At 42.4% G+C, this 19,790-nt stretch overlaps 2 protein-coding genes across 3 annotated transcripts in view; both read right to left on the reverse strand.

Annotated features, from left to right (window-relative positions):
- Window positions 1–2,637, reverse strand: part of si:ch211-266k8.4 (TBC1 domain family member 10A) — an 86,779-nt gene extending 84,142 nt beyond the window's left edge. Inside the window, exons 1-3 of the mRNA XM_034177210.1 lie at window positions 2,454–2,637; window positions 709–796; window positions 136–243 (exon numbers count right to left, since the gene is read on the reverse strand). Coding sequence (XP_034033101.1) covers window positions 136–243; window positions 709–796; window positions 2,454–2,602 — 345 coding nt within the window. The 5' untranslated portion in view covers window positions 2,603–2,637. The remainder of the gene's footprint in view (window positions 1–135; window positions 244–708; window positions 797–2,453) is intronic.
- Window positions 2,638–4,183: 1,546 nt separating this feature from the next.
- On the reverse strand, window positions 4,184–18,217 carry olfml1 (olfactomedin-like 1). Of its 2 annotated transcripts, XR_004562352.1 has the most exons (9): window positions 17,783–18,217; window positions 12,939–13,042; window positions 12,639–12,829; window positions 12,458–12,561; window positions 10,316–10,507; window positions 9,028–9,208; window positions 8,791–8,950; window positions 4,768–5,494; window positions 4,359–4,371 (listed from the first exon to the last, which is right to left on the reverse strand). XR_004562352.1 is itself a non-coding variant. In XM_034177211.1 (8 exons), the coding sequence occupies exons 1-8, from the start codon at window positions 17,918–17,920 to the stop codon at window positions 5,332–5,334; spliced, it is 1,233 nt and encodes a 410-aa protein (XP_034033102.1). In that variant the 5' UTR covers window positions 17,921–18,217; the 3' UTR covers window positions 4,184–5,331. The 2 variants fall into 2 exon arrangements, 1 of the variants encoding a protein (XP_034033102.1); XM_034177211.1 differs by having other exon boundaries at window positions 4,184–5,494.
- Window positions 18,218–19,790: the final 1,573 nt, after the last annotated feature.

A 19,790-nucleotide genomic window follows, 5' to 3' on the forward strand; every position in this document is an offset into this window, starting at 1 on the left:
AGATATCTGGACAACAGGAAGATCTGCATGACATTTAATGGACAAATGGAATGAAATCCAGACCCACAAAAATACAACAACAAACTGCGCCACATCATCGGCAAGACGACAGCAGGTCATGTAGTTGTAGTCAACCTGGTAGTTGAAGTTGCTGGTTTCTCTCAGATGGTCAACGGCGAGAAGACACTTCCACACTCGACCTCGCAGTGATGGAGGAATCCCCATCCGGATGAATCGCTCCATCTGCAAAAAACCAAACCAAAACAAAACACACCAGCGAGTGTAAGAGGAAACAATGGTAGCATATTGCAAACAAGTGATAGTGTGTTATTTTTTAAAATACTGTTTTTTTTCCCCCGGAGTATAAGTTAACTTTTAATTTCTGTAGGAGGAACTCACTTTTTAACAGTGTTTCTCTGGGCGTGAGTTTACCAGCAGACAGAAACTCAATGTAGCACGTGCACACCACAGCTTATGCTATTACTGAATACAAGGAAGTTTATATTACAAAATTAAACAAGACTGACAAATAAATGTGCAAACGACAACATAATGGATGTTATCTGAAGAAGATGAACATGGATTGCTGAACTACAAACTGCAATTATAAAGTGAGTCTGTTTGATTTGACAATTTCTTTTGGTATACAACTCACACTGGAGTGCTTACACTCCGGAAAATAGGGTACGTATATTGTTGAAGCCTCACCTGACTCTTGCAGATGAAGCTAGCGCCGTTCCAGTAGCTGAGGAGCTCACAGAGCTCTTTGACCCTCACTGAGCTCAGCTGGGGATAGCTGATACAAAACACCACAATGGACAACTTTATGACAAAAAGCTGCTGTATGTTGCACTTACAGGTTTCCAACTTTGCAAACACAGTGAAATTAAATTCACTATATGTGTAAAATATATAAAGTTAGCCTCACCACAAAGTAGAAAGGGGCTAATGTAAGGGCCATTTCAATCTGTTATAAAAAGATATTTTAGGCTAAATCTACTAAACATACATGAGGATATCTTTAAAATGCAAAGAGCAAGTTCAGTCAAACTTGCTGGATTAACTCAGTGGACCGTCCTCCTGCAACACGTTATGTCAAGGTCAAAGGTCAAGTTTAAACCAGAGTTCACTGTGTAAAATACATGGTGACATTTAAAAATACAGAGAGAAACTTTAAACAAGCTTAACTGATAAACTCTGGACCATCATCTAACTGTTCATATCAAGGACATGGGTCAAAAGTCAAAGCTAGGGGTCATCATCCAAAATATATTAATGACCAGGAAATGAGATGCTGTTGTCAGCACTGACCTCTGCTTCCTGGGGGGGGGGGCTAACAGATGTATCAGACCAGTGACCTCATGTGAGGACATCAAGCCAAATCAAAATGTCATAAAACATGCAAGCATGCATGTCCATCAGCCACTCCAGCTTCTCACAGAGATACACACCTTTTCCTCAAAAAACAAAACGCACGCCTATATTTGCCAAATCAAGGTTGCTTTGAAGGTCAGGATCAAAATGAAATATTAGGGGCAAAACAGACCACCTCTTGCCTTCTGCATAGTTTACAGTCCGCAGAGGTGGAGAGTGGACTTTTTTTGTCCTCTTGAATTTGGTTGTGCTTTCTGGAAGGCTGCAGTGTTCTTCCAGTGTTGACACGTGGAATTGAATTAATTCACTTTCTGTCACTTATCCGGGATGTGGCGGTAGTTGACCAAGCACCTCATCCCACACTTCCCTACCTCCTGCCAACTCCTTCAACTCTTTCTGGGGGATCCCGAGATATTTGCAAGCTTGCTGGGAGATAGAATACCCCCAGCGTGTTCTGGGTCCCTGGGGCCTCTTCCCAGTTGGATGTGTCTGGTAGACCTCCCTAGGGAGACGACCAGGGGGCATGTTCACCAGATGCCCACGCCATGTTATCTTGGTGGACTGGTTTGTGTGCTTCAGTGATCCCAGGACCTGTGTTGTTTGGATCCTGAGCTCTTGGTACAGCCTCCCTTGGCAAACTGGTCCCAGGTGAGGACACAAACAAAGGGTGATTCAACAAAGACCCTTGATGACACAATAAAGGGTCAGGAGGACAGGGACAAAAGCTCACAATCTGACGTTGCAAATGTTTTAATATTAAATGATTTCAGATTATAATAAGATTTTTATTTATGAACTACTTGAAAACTTTGGAAATTCCAATCACCACCACAGATTTGTACACTTCCAGGAGACAATTCCGATATGGTCCAGGTCCAGTTCGGGAATATTTACGTTAGCAAAAAGCTGGAACTGATCTGAAACGTCTGAACTCTGACAAAAAGCTCAAATTTAATAAGACAACAATGCAGCAATAAACATTATGAGCGTTTATTCTATAATGGGATTAAAGGTAAATCTCATGAAACTCAACCCTGAGTTAAACTAAACGGGTTATACTTAATATTAGCTTCACTTACCTGTAATCGTGACATCGGCAATGAAGTTTTCGGTCCTTTTTTTTCGCCACGGCAAAGCCAAATTCATCAAAACGAACATTTTCACTTCGCCTTTGGATCACTGAACCTCTCCTGCCGCTGCTGCTGCTCCGACTGCTGTTTCTCCTCATGTCTGAAACACTTTTATTCAAACAAACAAACAAAATCGCAGCGTTCAACTCTTCCCGCTTCATTTGGCTCCGCCAGCGAACTCCGGTTGCCAGATCACATGTGAGAAACAAGCAACCGTCTTCACCAAATCAACAGCTAAAACCACAAACATAAACAAGTGCCTCAAAAACATCAAGTCTTCAAGATGTTAAGATTATTAACAGCCATAAAATGGTGTGTAAAATATAAATGGAAATAGAGCACTAGATGACTCACTACTTTGCTCAATTAAATATTTTTACAGACTTTTTTAAATGATGTGGTTATTGATATATTATTCCCTTTTCACAGTACTGCATCCAATAACAAATGTTGTGATCATATACCATCCCATATTAAGCTGCTGTGATTATTATTAAGCCGCTGGCGTCCTGTCCAGGGTGTACCCACTGAACCCCACCCTGCAGCATCCTGCCCCCCGTGACCCTTAGAGTAAGCGGGTATTGAAAATGGATGGATTATCATAAGCAAAAAAATTGATATACAGAAGCTGTACAAGAGGCAATTAATTTCAAGCTCAGGGGTTGGGGTTTGGGTTGTGTATGAACTGTGATTCAACAATGGGGCCTGTACTAATAGCAATTTGCAGTTTGCATACAATACCTTATCAATAATAACGATGCTTTTTAAATAACCGAAAATTAGCATGATGATAAAAAACTTAAAATTGCATTATGTGGATAAGAGGATGTGGCTGCCAAATAGCAATAAAAAAATGGGAGAACAAGTTGCTTATAATCAAGTGCCTTGGCAACATTCCCCTACTCAGCCCGCCCCCTTTTTTCCACATCACGCTCAGCCGTAAAGGGGCGGGGTTAACGTGACTGATCAAGAGCCTAAAAAAGACAAAACCTAAATAAATTACTTAAATTATTAACACTTAAATGAATTGCGTTTGCTTGACAATGGTTAAAACGGGCTAAATATTACTTAATGTATATAAAAAATTATTGATGCAGCAATAAATAAAAAACAATAACACAACAGAACAGCACTAAAACAAACTCTTACATCCATAAGAAGAGTTCAAATTAAAACAACAGATACAAATACAACTTACAGACCAGTAAGATTAAAAACATAAAACTAAATGATTAAAAATAAAGAGGCTATCTTGAATCAATCTAATTCATTTGAGTGTTGCCAACTTGAAGCACTTTTTAAAAGTTAATCCAATAATTCTCTCTTTTTGTCCAGTGAAGTGTGCTTGTCTGACAAGAAGGTTGTGTGGTCAGACCCCAACCAGTCCTGGCTCATTAGTGGGTGGAAGATTTTTTTTTTTTTAATTGTGTGTTTAACAGAAAAGTTAATATAACTGAAAATTTTAACTTTGACGATGCCAAATAAAGTGCTTTAGTTGATCTGATTGATTTGACCCAATTATTAGCACCCCATAATAGGAGGAGGGCACCACACCTTTGTGATGTCATAATCTATGAATTTAAAAGAAAGGGATCAAAGGAAAGTCTGAGGCAGATCTTTGACTGAAGGGCAAGCAGACCAAAAACAGTTTTCAATCATCTGTACACACTGCAAAGCCATTTAATGACACTTCAATGCTTTTTATTGTGGTGATAGAAAATATGAAAGCGAAACTGTGAAAAATAAGCCTTTTGGTTGGATGTGATTTTACACTGATAAAGTCATCAAAGACTGCCACCAAGTGGACACCAAAACATCATAAATGGACTCCATTTCTCTTGTATAACTTGATCATGATTACATTTTACTAACCGCATGGGCACTCAGTAGAGCTCATTGTTCAACCAAGGCACAGCATATTCCCTCCAACTCAAATTCCAACATTTTTCCCTCTAAAGTTTTAAGATCAATACAGACAATAACTCAATGACTCAAAACCATATTGTGATCGAACCTTGAGGTCGATAAAAATATAAAATTTAGAGAATCTCTCTAGCCCTATTGGCTTAGGAGATATAGTAGAAAATGTTTTTCGCACCATTTTTTTTTTTTTTTTTTGTTCATCTTGTTCTTGACCTTTATCCAGTCCTCTCCAAATGTTAATCATCTTGAGATATCTACCCAAGTGATACTCACACTGACTTTGCTGAAAAGTCGCCTAGGCGTTTTTCAGTTATCTTGTTCATAGACACACACACACAACCAATTACAATACCCTGCTTCGCACACAGGGTAAAAAAAAAAAAGACTTTTCAAAACATTCTACGGAGGAAATTGTCAGATAAAAAGCACAACTCAGAGCACATACGTACATCCGCCAAGAGTCAAGGGACTGCACTCTAAAAAACAAGAGTTATGATAACTTAATCTAGCTTTATCAACTGGACCCACTAAACTAATACGTGATTAATTGTAACTAATTGCTACAATTTGTTTTTTCCCATTTTGACACCAAAGGTTTGTGGGACAAGTTGACTTAACTAGATTAAGTAAATATAATGTTTAATCTTTTAGAGTGTACTTACACTGAAGTCTGTAAACTAGATGGGAATGCAGTAGAGTGCACATGCCCACCAGCCCTTTAACGGCATAATAATAATAATAAAAAAGAGGGAAATACATTTGAATATACAGCACAGCTTAATGGACTTAAGACCCGCCCCCTCCATACAATTTATGAAAATCAGCCCAGATACTTTTGTGTAAATCTGCTGATGACCAAATAAACCAACCAACCAAAAAGCCACAACACAACCTCCTCGGTGGTTTAAAGTGATTCGATGGCAACTTGGTCATTCCGGCGCGTCTCCACTTTGTAGACAGTCTGGTAGCCATCGTCCCAGGCGTACAGCTGCTTGTCTTTCGGGTGGTAGTGGATGCTGCTGTGGCTGGTGTAGCGCTTTGGGAAGAACAGCACAGGACTCTCGTTACTGCAGATGGAAGAAGAAAAAGAAAAAACCCCACACGTGATTAGTTAAGCAAATGTTTCAGTTAAGAATTGAAAAGTTTAATGCACTGTAAAATATATTATAATTTGAAGTTTCCTTCACTGTGTATGAACAATGCATTGCAGTACTACAACTGCTAACCCTGTTGCTTCATGCAGGGATTATTCATCATATCATATCCATGTTACAGTCTTTGATTTTTACTTTCTGTCATTGCACAAGCTCTACAAAAAATTAAACTAGAAGCACTCGGAGAGCGCAAACCTCCGCCAAGGCCATAGGGTCACTGACGTCACATGGAATACCCTTTGGCAAAGAGACTTATTCCATGTCATTTCATGCATCTACCATCATGTTTCAGATTCAGTGGTTAACCCTCTGGGGTCCGAGACCATTTTTTTTGGACAGTTCACTCGCCTGGCATAAATGTTTTCTTATTGCTGTTAACAGCTCTCCCTGCATCCCACAATCAAGTTTTATGTCTCTTTTTTTCAGGACAACCTGTACTTTCAAAATATATATGCTATAGTTGTGTTTTATAAGTGTAATAAAGGTTTACAATCAGAAATAAGAAAGGAAAAAGTAATGTGGAAAATACACACATTTATTCAAAACACACAGCAAACTAATAAACTAGTAACACATCACTCCTAAAAACAATCTTTGGTGTGTCACGTGAGGTGAATCTGCCCTACGATTGGATTTTGGAAAACCATGTGACGGTGAACCAATTCTGACTGGACACTCACATTGCGCACATCATCACACAGCTTCTATGAGGAGTACAAAGATGGTGGACGGTGGCTCGAAAGTCCACAGAGTTAACTTTTCAGCACAATTAAAAAGTACATTTCTATCTCATTAAAAAGTTATTTATAATTTAGTAAAGCTTGGTCTCAGCCATCGTATACGACGGCGTTGGCCCCAGAGGGTTAAACACTTCCGAGGTCTGTCCATAAAGTATCGTACCTTTTTATTTTTTTTTTTAACTATATGGATTTGATTCATGTGTTTTCACGTCAGACAAGCTTGAACCCTCGTGCGCATGCATGAGTTTTTCCACACCTGTCGGTGACGTCATTCGCCTGTGAGCACGCCTTGTGGAAGGAGTGGTCCTGTCCCGTCGTCGGATTTTCATTGTCTGGAAATGGCGGAATGATTTAGGGTTTTTTTTTTTCAGAAGCTGTTAGAGACTGGCACCTGGAAACTATTTGAAAAATTTATCTGGCTTTCGGTGAAAATTTTACGGGCTTCACAGAGAATAAGGTCTGTTAGTACAGCTTTAAGGACGGCCCACAATGGCGCTCGGCGCGCTGCGCTCCGAGCCGCGACGACAGGCACGAACCACTGGATTACTTCTAAACGGATGGCTGTGTGGAGCCGGGACCGTCGTGTGCACTTTCTCTGGTTATCACAAGAGCTGGACATCAGCCATTTTCTGGCAGATTTCACTTTGAACAAGAGATTTTGTCATGGAAAGCCGTGCGGAGGCTTTGTGCATCACGACCGATTTGCTGTTCGAGCGAGACAAAGGAACGCCTCCGTTTCGGCGTGTCAGAGGACAAGTTCAGACATGTCCAGCTCTCCACAATTTCTCTTATAACTCACTCGACTGGTAAGCATTGAAAGCCGAGATAGGCATGTCCGAACTTGTCCTCTAACACTCCGAAACGGAGGTGTTCCTTTGTCTCGCTCAAACAGCAAATCGGTCGTGATGCACAAAGCCTCCGCACGGCTTTCCACGACAAAATCTCTTGTTAAAAGTGAAATCTGCCGGAAAATGGTTGACGTCCAGCTCTTGTGATAACCAGAGAAAGTGCACACGACGGTCCCAGCTCCACGTCACCGACAGGCGTGGAAAAACTCACGCATGCGCACGAGGGTTCAAGCTTGTCTGACGTGAAAACACATGAATCAAATCCATATAGTTTAAAAAAAAATAAAAAGGTACGATACTTTATGGACAGACCTCGTAGATCTTCAGCAAATGTATTTATAAAGAGAAACTGCATGAACTACACAAGCTTTTATATTTTCTAATAACAAGTTTATTCAATGAGGAGAAACAAATGCTAAATTATTGTTGTGTCGTAACTTAATTTTTGTTCAGCCTTTGTGACCCGTCTTCATGAAGTTAGAAGCAAAAATGTTTAAATTGGCCCTATCCTGCAATGATAAAGAATCCTTAAAAAAAAAAAAAAATTACTGGATCCGGATCGTGTTCCGGATTATTACCAAAATTGAATGACTTCTAAGTTAGGCCAAGATACACCCCTGGTAAAAATTTATTTGAAATCCGTTGAGGGTTTTTTGAGTAATCCTGCTAACAAACCAACCAACCAACAAACAAACGGACACGACCGAAATAATAAACCGAGGTAATAAAGTAGTAAATCAACATTCTTACATCGTTAACCATCATGTAGCACTACTGGGTTCTGTTGAAACCACTCACTGTCAGAGCACCACTGTGTGGAAATGCCTCATACCTGCAGCATCTACCATTTGGGTTACAGGTCTTAGACCTGTAGACGCTACCACCTGAGGTACGGGTCTCGTAGCTGCAGCATCTGTCATCTGGGATATGGTCTGATACTTGCAGCCTCTACCGCTTGGGGTATGGATGCCGTACCTGCAGCTTCTACCACTTGGGATACAGTCTCATACCTGTAGCCTTGGGGTACAGGTTTTGTACCTGTAGCCAGTTAGCCACTACCACTTGGGAATACAATTCTGATGGCAGCCAGGAGACAAACAAAACAGAGATGTTATTCTAAAAATTAATTTCTGAACAGTCTGAATGTGGCACATGTGTCCTGTGGATGTTGCATCCCAGGGATGCTGTAAATTTTATATGTCCAGTCTTGATTTTGTGTCAGGACGGTGTGTTTATCTTTGGGCTCCTTTTGGCAGCACAGTGATGGAAATCCATCTTAGTGACGAAGAACTTTAATCCCTGAAACGGTAAACTTGTGTGCATGCATGCATACGTATGCAAGTAAACTGAGAATAAAAGACACCTTCAAAATAAAAGCAGCACTGTTTTATTTCATACGTGAGGTGTAAACGTACTCAAGTTTAATTTGCAATTCCTATATAATCTCATATGGGCCAGTCATAGACAGCCAAAGGGCCAGATGTGGCCCAGGTCTGCTCTATCACTTGGGATGTGATACCGCTACCTCCATCCAAAAAATGTATGCAATCTCTTAGCCTCATAAAAATGAAGTAAAAGTTTTTTTTAAAAAAGCAACAAAAATTAAGTAAACTTGGGTAACCTGTGGACGGTGTCGTGGATGTCGTAGAGACACTGTATGGTGGAGCGTCCGCCGTAGCGCGTGTTGTAGACCACATACAGGGTGCCACATATTATGAAGGCTCCTTCAGCGTCTCGGCTTCTGCACTGTGTGTCCCAGGTATACTCCACCGACAAGCTTCCTGAGGCAGAAACAAGAAGACATCTATGGAAGGCACGGTTACATTACTGATGTTTGTTTCGGGGTCATGCCTTCTACCTGTGTCCAGCTTGGTGATGACCAGGTTTCCTCCATATTCTGGGTCAGCATGGATGACCCACAGACCAAGTTCATCCACAGCCAGGTCCAGGTAGGTGTTGGAGTTCAGACTGTAGGCGGGCAGTTGGCCTGCTCCTGGAAGCAGTGTGCTGTCGACGACGGTAGCGTTCAGCAATTCCACCTGGAAGATTTGTAGTGAAGAATCCAAATCCAAAGCTGGCCATGGTAACACATCTCATCTAAAGAAACTCTTGGTCAAACAGATCTGATAAACATTCTACTCAGAGGAAACTATGCCCGTTGTCATGGCTAAACAAAGGCTGATGGGTCCAACAATCCACCAATCAAACATTTAGCCAGAAACAATTTTGCTGAGTGACCTAAATGTAAATTTGTTGGGTCAACATGATGAATTTGCGTTACTGTTACTTAATTACCATAGTTCAGGCCAACTGGATTTGTAAGGGAAAATATAGCAAAAAAGAAGTAAGACCCTTCGACTGCTCCCTTGTTTGCACTCAGGGTCGTGTTAATTACACCCACTTCTTGTAATAATGTCCTTTACAAAGTACAAAGTCAAACTATTTCTCAATTTAAATTTATTCAGAGTCACAGTGAAAAACAGGCCTGGATTCCAAAGAACTTCTCTCACGCAGGAGATCCAGCCGTTCAGAACCTTGAACCAAGGACTAAAACAGTTTTTATAGAACACAACATGGGCATGACAAAGACCTTATGTCACAAAATCCTTCCCTTATTGGTCCCCGTGGGCATTAGAGGGAGGTCCAGCCCCCGCCCATAACCCGTGCGATAACAGAACACATTATAATTTATAGTGTAACTTGAATCTCTTTGTTTTAAGTGGTAAAACCAGTTCAACCCAGTTTGACAAACACGTTTAGGCAAATAACAGACTAAAAACATACCAACGTAAGAATATAACCATTTAAGTAAAGTAATTACGTAATACCAAAACAATAACAAAGAAAACAAAACAATATATAAACACACTAACAGTTGCCACAGCAAAGCCGAGGTGCATCTGCATGTTGAATTGACATTCATTTGACCCAACAAAATTACATTTAGGCCACTCAGAAAAATTGTTATGTGGCAAAGTTAACGTATTTTACTTCGGTGGAAATACTTTTATTATGTTCACTGACCAAGTGATTTGGTCAGTGAATCCTGTGGAACTCTCCTGTCAAATTACGGTGAAGAACCTTGAAATTCAGAGCTCCAGGTGCTCCTTTAGTTCTAAAGTTAACATGCTCCATCAGTCACCCACCTTCAGTATCTGGTTGGGAGTGTCGGCTTTGTGGTAGTACAGGAATCCGTTGAAGGCCACATGACCTGTCCCCTGCCAATCATATGGAAGGTGCACCACCTTAGCGGGTGGTGTGGCGCTCCGGCCGGCAAAGCTTTGCAGGGAACTGTACTCCAGAAGGGTGTTGTTTCGAATTCCACTTAGCACGTAGACCTGAAACACTCACAGGATCACAGGAAATTCCATCATTATCTTCATGAATGACGTTAAGATTTTCCTTGTCTGGCTTTGGGTCAGTAATTTTAGAACATATTTATTATAATAGCTGCCTGATAAGGTCTATCAAAGTAGCCATGTTTCCTGCTCTGAAATAGATAAAATTGCCTTTTGGTGTTGTCCAAAATAAGGGGGTGGAGCCACAACACCTTCAAAGTGTTTAAAAATTTGCTATTATGGACATCGTGGTCTTTGGTGGAGATAATGACTCTAAGGACCATTTTAGTTTGTATAATTTATAATTTGCATTTAAATTAATTTAAATATATAATATATATATTAAATATATAATTTAAATTTAACTAGGACTTTAAATGTGAGATATGCTGAGTTTAACTGTTTTATTGTGATTGATATTGTGACATTATAGTTCATGTTTTTAATCTGAGCAAGGTAAGGAATTAAAGGGGTCAATTCTGTTAAAAAAAAAAAAACCTCCGTTAAGAGGATTAAAATTTAAAGCCCTTCCAGAAGTGATGTCATCCAGAAGCCTGGTGGCTATCTTATGCTTTTGCTGGATCTATATCTATCTTCTCTATTTGCTAATTCCTTTCTATATCCAGTTTGCACGTTCTGGTTTGCATGTTCTCCTCTGCTGTCTTTGGTATCTAAGTAGGCGTGTCTTGTAAGGTGCATCTCATACTCTTGAAGGCCACAGAAAGATAATGTTGCATGTTCTAGACATCTGAAAGTGAAAGGACGAACCACCTAATGGTGTATCTTGGTGACAAACTAATGGGTGTCTGATATTAGCTTGATGAACAAGCAAATAAAGGTGGTGTCCCTTTGCTGACTTTTCACACCCAGTTGTACAAGTTGTTTGGCATAAAAAAAATCCGTGAATTTGCCAAATGCTTTGCCAATATGTAGACCTGGGTTTGAATCCTGCTCATACGCACTGTCTGTGTCCATGGCACTTAATCTACAATGTCCCAGTCCACCCAGGTGTAAATGGGTACTGGCCTGAGCTGGGGAAGTAACCTGTGATGGACAGGTGTCCCATCCATGGGGAGTCATATAGTTTCATCCGCTTGATACTATGGAATACTGAGATAAGCACCAACGGGCCTCAGGAACTATATACGACTTACTTGTTCTTCCAATCGGGGCTTGAAATCAGGTGTAAGAGCAGTGTTGTAGAACATCGTGAGCCATCAGGAACGTTTGAATAATTTTTTAAAAATTCATGACATCGGAATAAACAGTGATTGAGAAAATATGAATAATTGGATTTAACTGGTGCAGATTTGTGGTAATCCTGTGTAAAAGTAGGTGAAAGTGGACAACTGTCTAGAATAAGTAATAATTTGGACCTCCTGTTCTCTGAGCAGAAGCCTCCTTTTGGTCCTCCTCCACAACAAGAAACCCATGAAAAGCATGTTGCAAGACATTTTAGCTTTTAGTTGTTTATTTGTTTTTTTAAGTGTGGGAAAAATGTGGATGTAGCATTTGGCGCATGTGTAAAACAATCGTGTAATGTGAATCATACGTACTTGGGTTTATTTGTCAATAATAGCTTATACTTGTATGATAGCGGATATGAAATATTCATTCATTTCATTCATTTCTGGTGCTTGTCCAGGTCCAAGTCAAAGTAGCAGTAGACCCAGCAGCTCATCTCACACTTCCCTATCCTTGGCCAAGTCCTTTAACTCTTCCTGAGGGAACCCAAGGTGTTCCCAGGCCAGCTGGGAAATAGAATCTCTCCAGCATGTTCTGGGTTTTCCCCAGAGATACAAAATAGGTCATACAAATTTTGCCTATTTAAAAAAAAAATAGGCCCAGATTTCCTCAATTTTGATATCCTGGCGAACACTGAAGCAAAATAATCAATCTCACTGAACCTGGAAAGACTTCACCACATAGTTGTAATCAGAAGAATCTGACCTTATTTGATCCATCTGACAGGTCCTTGAACCAGGATCCGTAGGTGTCTCCGGTCTTCTTCACAATCTTGAGCGATTTGATCTGACTCAGCGCCATGCTGCAGTCTGTGGACACGTTGGGACAGACGCCGTGAAGCAGCTGTTTGGGGTCGTGCGGATTCGTTTGTGTGCACACTTTGTACCGTTCTCCACTTTGATCTTGGCTTTCTTCTTCATCTGTTCAAGCTCTGCTGCTTTGATCTGCTGTTCCAGCAGAACCTCCTCCATCTCGATGTCGGACTGGGTCGGGATTTTGTTTTCCAGATACTCCAGCTCTCTTTCCACCCGGTCCAAACGCGCCACCGCACTGTCCATGTGACTCTTCACCTCTGACCTGTGGAGCATGTCAGAGCTTGTTTCACCTAATTTCGGTTTCACAAAGTTCTTCTCGCATACTAAAACATTCGTTTGCTCAGATCAGATTGTCTTTAGAGCAGGCCTACCTCAGAACACTAACCGTGGACAGGTAACTCCTAATCTCAGAGGAGAGGTCATAGGTCTTCTGGGTCACACTCAGTGTGCTTTGCTCACATCGATTCAGGCGCTCCTGTTAACATTTAAAATGGAAAATAAACAATTTAGAAGTTCACAATCTACATATTAGCTTTAGTAACCAGCTGTTCATATGTTTGAAGCCTCGTAGATGCATAGGAGGTTTCAAACGTATGATGAGCTGCAAATGTATGATGAACTTTAGTAATCAGCTCATTATGCTTTTGAAGCCTCATGAATGCATAGGAGGCTTCAAATGTATGATGAGCTTCAAACATATGATGAGCTTTAGTAACCAGCTGATCATACTTTGAAGCTCAGCATACTTTTGAAGCCTCAAGAATGCATAGGAGGCTTTAAATGTATGATGAGCTTCAGTAATCAGCTCATTATGGGTTTGAAGCCTCATGAATGCATGGGGGCTTCAAATGCAAGATGAGCTTCCAGCGTATGATGAGCTGTAGTAACCAGTAGGGATGCACCAATCCTGATACCAGTATCGGTTATCGGCCCAATCCCATATTCATTTACTCATACTTGTAATCATAAAACATCTCCAATACTTTGTGACCCCATACCTCTTTACAGCAGTGTGATGTCAACCTCTCAATGTGGGACTTTCACTCACACGCATTTTTTTAATTTATTTTTTTCACTCCCACTACTTTTTTCATACGTTTTGAATGCTGCGTCTTTTTATGGATTTTTACAGGCTTTCATGTAATTTGCTCAACAGTTGAAATATGTCCGTCAATGCTGTCCACTGATTGGCTGAAAGCCGCTGTCTATCATGCGGAGAAAATTCACACAGAGTATAAATAAAAAGTCTTACCTGTTCATGGAATTCATCATCCTATGATCCTGAAAAATAATCCACACAAAGCCTCCTGAGTTTGGAAAACAACATCTGAAAATACTTTAATTCCTCATGTGGTTGAATAAAAGTTCCTCTGTCAGAACTCAGATCAAGGTTTCAGTGGTGGAGGTTGTCCATCAGGTTGGTAAGTTGGTAAGTACGTTTCAGCCCTTGGTGTGGGTGTTAGGGGCCGATGGGAGACTGACTCGGTCCGCTACAGGTGTAATCCATTTGTGGAATCTCTGTGGCGCTGCATTTGGACCCTCCGTTCACCTCCATGAGCTGCACTTTGGGTCAGAAGTTGAGTCACTTCGTGCCTCATTCATTAATGGCTCATTGAGCTCAGGCAACAGGCGATTCTGTCTGAACATGAGGAAATTATGCTATCATCCACAAAGAAAAAATAAAATAAATAAAATAATGTTAAAATTACTCAATTTTGCCTCCGTGTGTGTGTGTGTGCGCATGATGCCGTGCTCCTCAAATATTACATGTTCCACCTGTGGGGAAAAAAAACATTTGCGGTTTGTATTTGTGTATGTTACCTGTACATACGAGGTCTGTTAGAAAAGTATCGGACCTTTTTATTTTTTGCAAAAACCTGATGGATTTGAATCATGTGTGCTTGCATGAGCAAACCTTGAACCTTCGTGCGCATGCGTGAACTTTTTCATGCCTGTCGATTGCGTCATTTCCTGGTAAGCAGCCTTTGTGTGGGACATGTGCAGTGCGCTCGGCGGATTTTCATTTCAAGGAAAAAGACGGAACGACTGGAGCAGCGCCGCATCAAATTTTGCCAGAAACTGGGCGACAGCCAGGTGGAAACCATTTGGATTATTCACACGGCTTTTGGTGACAATCCTATGGGCATCACACAGATTAAGGAGCGGTACAACCGGTTTAAAGATGTCCGCACAATGGTGGAGAGCGCGCCACGCTCCGGTCGGCCATCAACATGCTGAAATGACCAGATCATTCCCAAGTGAACGCTGTGGTGATGCGGGACCGTCGTGTGACTGTCTGAGGAATTGCGGAAGAGGTGGACATCAGCACTTTTTTGGCACATTCCGCTGTGACAGAAGATTTGGCCATGAAAAGAGTGCCTGTGAAATTCATGCTGCTTCTGACGGCGGAGCAAAAGCACCTCTGTGTTGAAGTCTCACAGGACATGCTGTGACATGCCCACCTCTTCCACAATTTCTCGGATAGTCACACGACTAAAAAGTCACCGAAAGCCGTCTGAATAATCCGAATGGTTTCCACCTGGCTGTCGCCCAGTTTCTGGCAAAATTTGATGCGGCGCTGCTCCAGTCGTTCCGTCTTTTTCCTTGAAATGAAAATCCGCCGAGCGCACAACACATGTCCCACACAAAGGCTGCTTACCAGGAAATGACGTAATCGACAGGCGTGAAAAAGTTCACGCATGCGCACGAAGGTTCAAGGTTGGCTGATGCAAGCACACGTGATTCAAATCTATCAGGTTTTTGCAAAAAATAAAAAGGTCCGATACTTTTCTAACAGACCTCGTATTTAACTAAAAGTAAAAAAAAAAAAAAAAAAAAAAGAGTGGAGAGTGAAAGGCTGTTTGGCTCAGTGTCACACATTGTAGATAAAAACAGAAACAGGGTCACACACACACAGAGAGAAGCTTCTTTTCATCAAAAAGAATCTGCCCCTCACATTTTCAAAAAAAGGCTTTTAGTCCTCACAGAAATAAGTAAAGTTACTGATGGACAGTTTCAGTTCAGTTCCTGGTGTTGTATATTTTGTAGTGCTGACGTCCACAGGTTACATTTCAGTCAGGTGTCTGTCAGTGTCATGTTTGTTAAGAAACACACAGTTAATGTTAAAGGACAGTTTGTTGGAGTAAAAAAGAGAGTGGTCCTGGAACAGAAGGCTGGTCCTGATACAGAGTCTGGTCCTGGTACAGAGACCGGTCCTGGGACAGAGGCTGGTCCTGGTACATAGGCTAGTCCTGGAACAGAAGGCTGGTCCTGGTAAAGAGTCTGGTCCTAGTACAGAGGCTAGTCCTGGAACAGAGGCTGGTCATGGTACAGAAGGCTGGTCCTGGAACAGAGGCTGGTCCTGGTACAGAAGGCTAGTCCTGGAACAGAGGCTGGTCCTGGTACAGAAGGCTAGTCCTGGAACAGAGGCTGGTCCTGGTACAGAGGCTAGTCCTGGAACAGAGGCTGGTCATGGTACAGAAGGCTGGTCCTGGTACAGAGTCTGGTCCTAGTACAGAGGCTAGTCCTGGAACAGAGGCTGGTCATGGTACAGAAGGCTGGTCCTGGAACAGAGGCTGGTCCTGGTACAGAAGGCTAGTCCTGGAACAGAGGCTGGTCCTGGTACAGAAGGCTAGTCCCGGAACAGAGGCTGGTCCTGGTACAGAAGGCTGGTCATGGTACAGAAGGCTGGTCCTGGTACAGAGGCTAGTCCTGAAACAGAGGCTGGTCCTGTTATAGAGGCTGGCCCTGGAACAGAGTCTGGTCCTGTTATAGAGGCTGGTCCTGGAACAGAAGGCTGGTCCTGGTACAGTGGCTAGTCCTGGAACAGAGGTTGGTCCTGGTACAGAGGCTAGTCCTGGAAAAGAGGCTGGTCCTGGTACAGAAGGCTGGTCCTGGTACAGAGGCTGGTCCTGGAACAGAGGTTGGTCCTGCAACAGAGGCTGGTCCTGGTACAGAAGGCTGGTCCTGATACAGAGGCTAGTCCTGGAACAGAGGCTGGTCCTGGTACAGAGTCTGGTCCTGGTACAGAGGCTAGTCTTGAAACAGAGGTTGGTCCTGATACAGAGGCTAGTCCTGGAAAAGAGGCTGGTCCTGGTACAGAAGGCTGGTCCTGGTACAGAGGTTGGTCCTGCAACAGAGGCTGGTCCTGGTACAGAAGGCTGGTCCTGATACAGAGGCTAGTCCTGGAACAGAGGCTGGTCCTGTTATAGAGGCTGGTCCTGGTACAGAGTCTGGTCCTGGTACAGAGGCTGGTCCTGGAACACAAGGCTGGTCCTGGTACAGTGGCTAGTCCTGAAACAGAGGTTGGTCCTGATACAGAGGCTAGTCCTGGAAAAGAGGCTGGTCCTGGTACAGAAGGCTGGTCCTGGCACAGAGGCTAGTCCTGGAACAGAGGTTGGTCCTGGAACAGAGGCTGGTCCTGGTACAGAAGGCTGGTCCTGATATAGGGCCTGGTCTTGGTGGGGGTGGTCCTGGTACAGCGGCTGGTCCTGGTACAGAAGGCTGGTCCTGATATAGGCCCTGGTCCTGGTACAGAGGCTGGTCCTGGGACAGGGGGTGGTCCTGGAACAGATTACTGCACACATTACAAAGGCAAGGCTTCGTAAGGGTACTGGACTGCCCTGCCTGGAGTCCTGGACTTTCCCCAGCAGAAAATGTATGAAGAATTTTGAAAAGAAAAAAAAAAAAAACGTGGTTGTGTACAGTTGCACACCTTATGAGGTGTTTGCAGGAAGAATGAGACAAAATACAATTTGTGCAGTGAAAGTGAAACACCTAAAACACGTCATGGCTTTAAATCCTTTTGCCAAATCATCCCGACATTGTCTGGTTTGGGTTTGTGACCCATGCATCCCAAATGGCTGTAATTCCTAAACGGCTAATGTGATACTGTTGTTCAAATCCTTGAATTAAAGCTGAAATGTTCTTGTTGTGGTGTACAGAGGTGGAACCTGCATCTGTCCAGAATAGATACTACAAAAAGTAGATAAAAAGGTTTTTTCTAGCCAGTTTTGAAATAAACAAATGAATGAATGAATGCCAAGAACATTGCAGCTGAGCTTTACAGAGCCTCGGCCAAGAACAGGAGAGAAAACATAATTTCACATTTGGCAAGAAGTAAGCAGCTCTTTAAAGGTCACAGAGGTCAGGTAGAATTTCCTGTGATCATAGAATGTTCCTCTGATGCACAGAACAGCAGATATACGTGCGATACCTCCATCTGGACCAGTCTCCTCTCCAGGTACTGGATTATGAAGGTGTCTTGGGAGGAACCTTGGCTCCGGGCCGGACCCACATTCAGAACCAGAGCTACAAGAAAGACGGGGATGACTGCTGCTGACATAAGAAGCATTTCTGACACTGAATCTGTTACCGCGTGAAGACTAATGAGATCTTCTCTACACACTCAAAAAGCAGCTAGATGAAATGAAACGATGTGTCATCGGGTAAAGTTTAGAAGAAAGAAGTCTTTGTTTTGGTGGAATTTTCTCTTCCTCCTGCTGGGATCAGTCGGCTTTAAAGTCCCGTTCACAGTTGGAGCTGCAGAACTTTTTGTTTCCCTTCATGGGTTTTTGCTTCAGCGGGTTCTGATCCGTATGAATCGAGCGCGTCAGTCCCTCCTGCTAATGTCTGTCTCACTGTTACGCTGCGGTTTTCCCCTCTCATGTCTCTCCCACTCCCTTCCTCCCTCTCTCTTCCGTCCTGGAGTTTGCGTTGGAGAGACAGAACCAAACACTTCCTTCTATTGGTCAATCTGGTGGTGTTTTGCTGTAATTCTCTCCAGATTCTCTCCCACTGACACGTCCTCACTTTTGAAACAGGACAGAACGGGTTCAGTAAAAGGTGGTAAGAGCCTGTCTGCACAGATCAGGTCAGTCCGAGAACATTACACATCATAGTACTCAGAATTAAACTGTCTTCATGCAGCAACAACAATAATTCAATAATTATTAATCAGACCAGGGGCCTGTACTACAAAGCGGGGTTAACTTACTCAGATGTAACCCAGGGTTAACTTCTTAAACCGGGGTTGATAAAACCTGGTTTCCTCAAGTGGTGTTAATTGGTACTACGACGCTGAATAAGATGTTGATTTGTTGAACCTGTGTTAACCTAATTGGAGTTTGTGTGCGTTCACATAAAAGGGGCAGGTTGCAGCGCATGTCACCATTTTTCAATGATGGCGCGGCCACCTTACTTTACCAAAGAAGAATGCACGATTATTATGCGGAGCTACGAGGAAGGCTACCTATCTAAGGATTTAAAGCCATTAATGGTCATTCTGTTAACATAGTTACATATATATCACTTTGGCATGAAGGTTATCCAACAGGACAGCCCCATGTGGGGAGAAAAAGAATATGAAATATGTAATTATAGTAATTGTATATTAGAATATTTAGAAAAATCACCCAAACCAAAGCAACCCTTATGTGGCTGAAATAAGTGAAAAGAAGGTGAGCTCAGAGTGGACTACACGATAATGGGTATATGAAATAGGCCGAATAGAACGGCTATACCTGCACATTGATACTGTGAAAAGATCTGCGATTGACATAATCGCCCTCGTGCTCTCCCAGGGGTGCACTGATTGGGATTTGCGTGCAATCAATGGCTCCTATTACTCTTGGGAAACCTAGGAGAAATTGTTATTGATAAGCCCCACTTCGCCTAATTAATGGACATGCATTAGACCTATTTTGATATTAGTATTTACCCGCAATTGCATAAAACCCTTCTTTGATTTGCATTGCGGATAAATGGCCAGGGAAACCACAAATGCATCCAACAGTTTAGATAGAGCAAGTACTACCTTGCGAATCATACGACATACAGTATTCTTGCTCAGATGTTCAGCATCACCGATGGAATACATAAATTGTCCACTGGCAAAATATCTAAGCGCAAGGCACATTATCTGCTCGATCGTCAGGGCATTGCTACGATGGGTGATGTTACAGACGTCTGGCCCGATCAGCTGACAAAGATAACGAATTCCCTCAGCTAAGAATCTATATCTTTCATGGAGAATATCGTCCGGGTATGTCAGCGGATTCTGGCGGTCTTTAAAAGTCCTCGCCCTGCGAAGAGAGCCCCTCACAATTTGTGCCCCAATATCAAACGGATCATCCAGGTAGGCTGGCATTGTCTTCGGAGTGATTGAAGGTGAATGGGCGGTACTTATAAAGGGAGTGGTTAAGCGAAAACCTCAAGCTAACCTA

This window comes from Thalassophryne amazonica, chromosome 8 (assembly GCF_902500255.1).
Source record: "Thalassophryne amazonica chromosome 8, fThaAma1.1, whole genome shotgun sequence".
NCBI classification, from domain to species: domain Eukaryota; kingdom Metazoa; phylum Chordata; class Actinopteri; order Batrachoidiformes; family Batrachoididae; genus Thalassophryne; species Thalassophryne amazonica.

Excerpts from the sequence above, each read along its gene's own strand:
- olfml1 (XM_034177211.1), bottom strand. The coding sequence starts at position 17,920 with ATGCTTCTTATGTCAGCAGCAGTCATCCCCGTCTTTCTTGTAGCTCTG. Across the intron at positions 12,562-12,638 it reads CAAGATCAAAGTGGAGAACG|ACTGCAGCATGGCGCTGAGT; the intron begins GTACAAAGTGTG and ends ACGTGTCCACAG. Across the intron at positions 9,209-10,315 it reads CTCCCAACCAGATACTGAAG|GTGGAATTGCTGAACGCTAC; the intron begins GTGGGTGACTGA and ends CAAATCTTCCAG.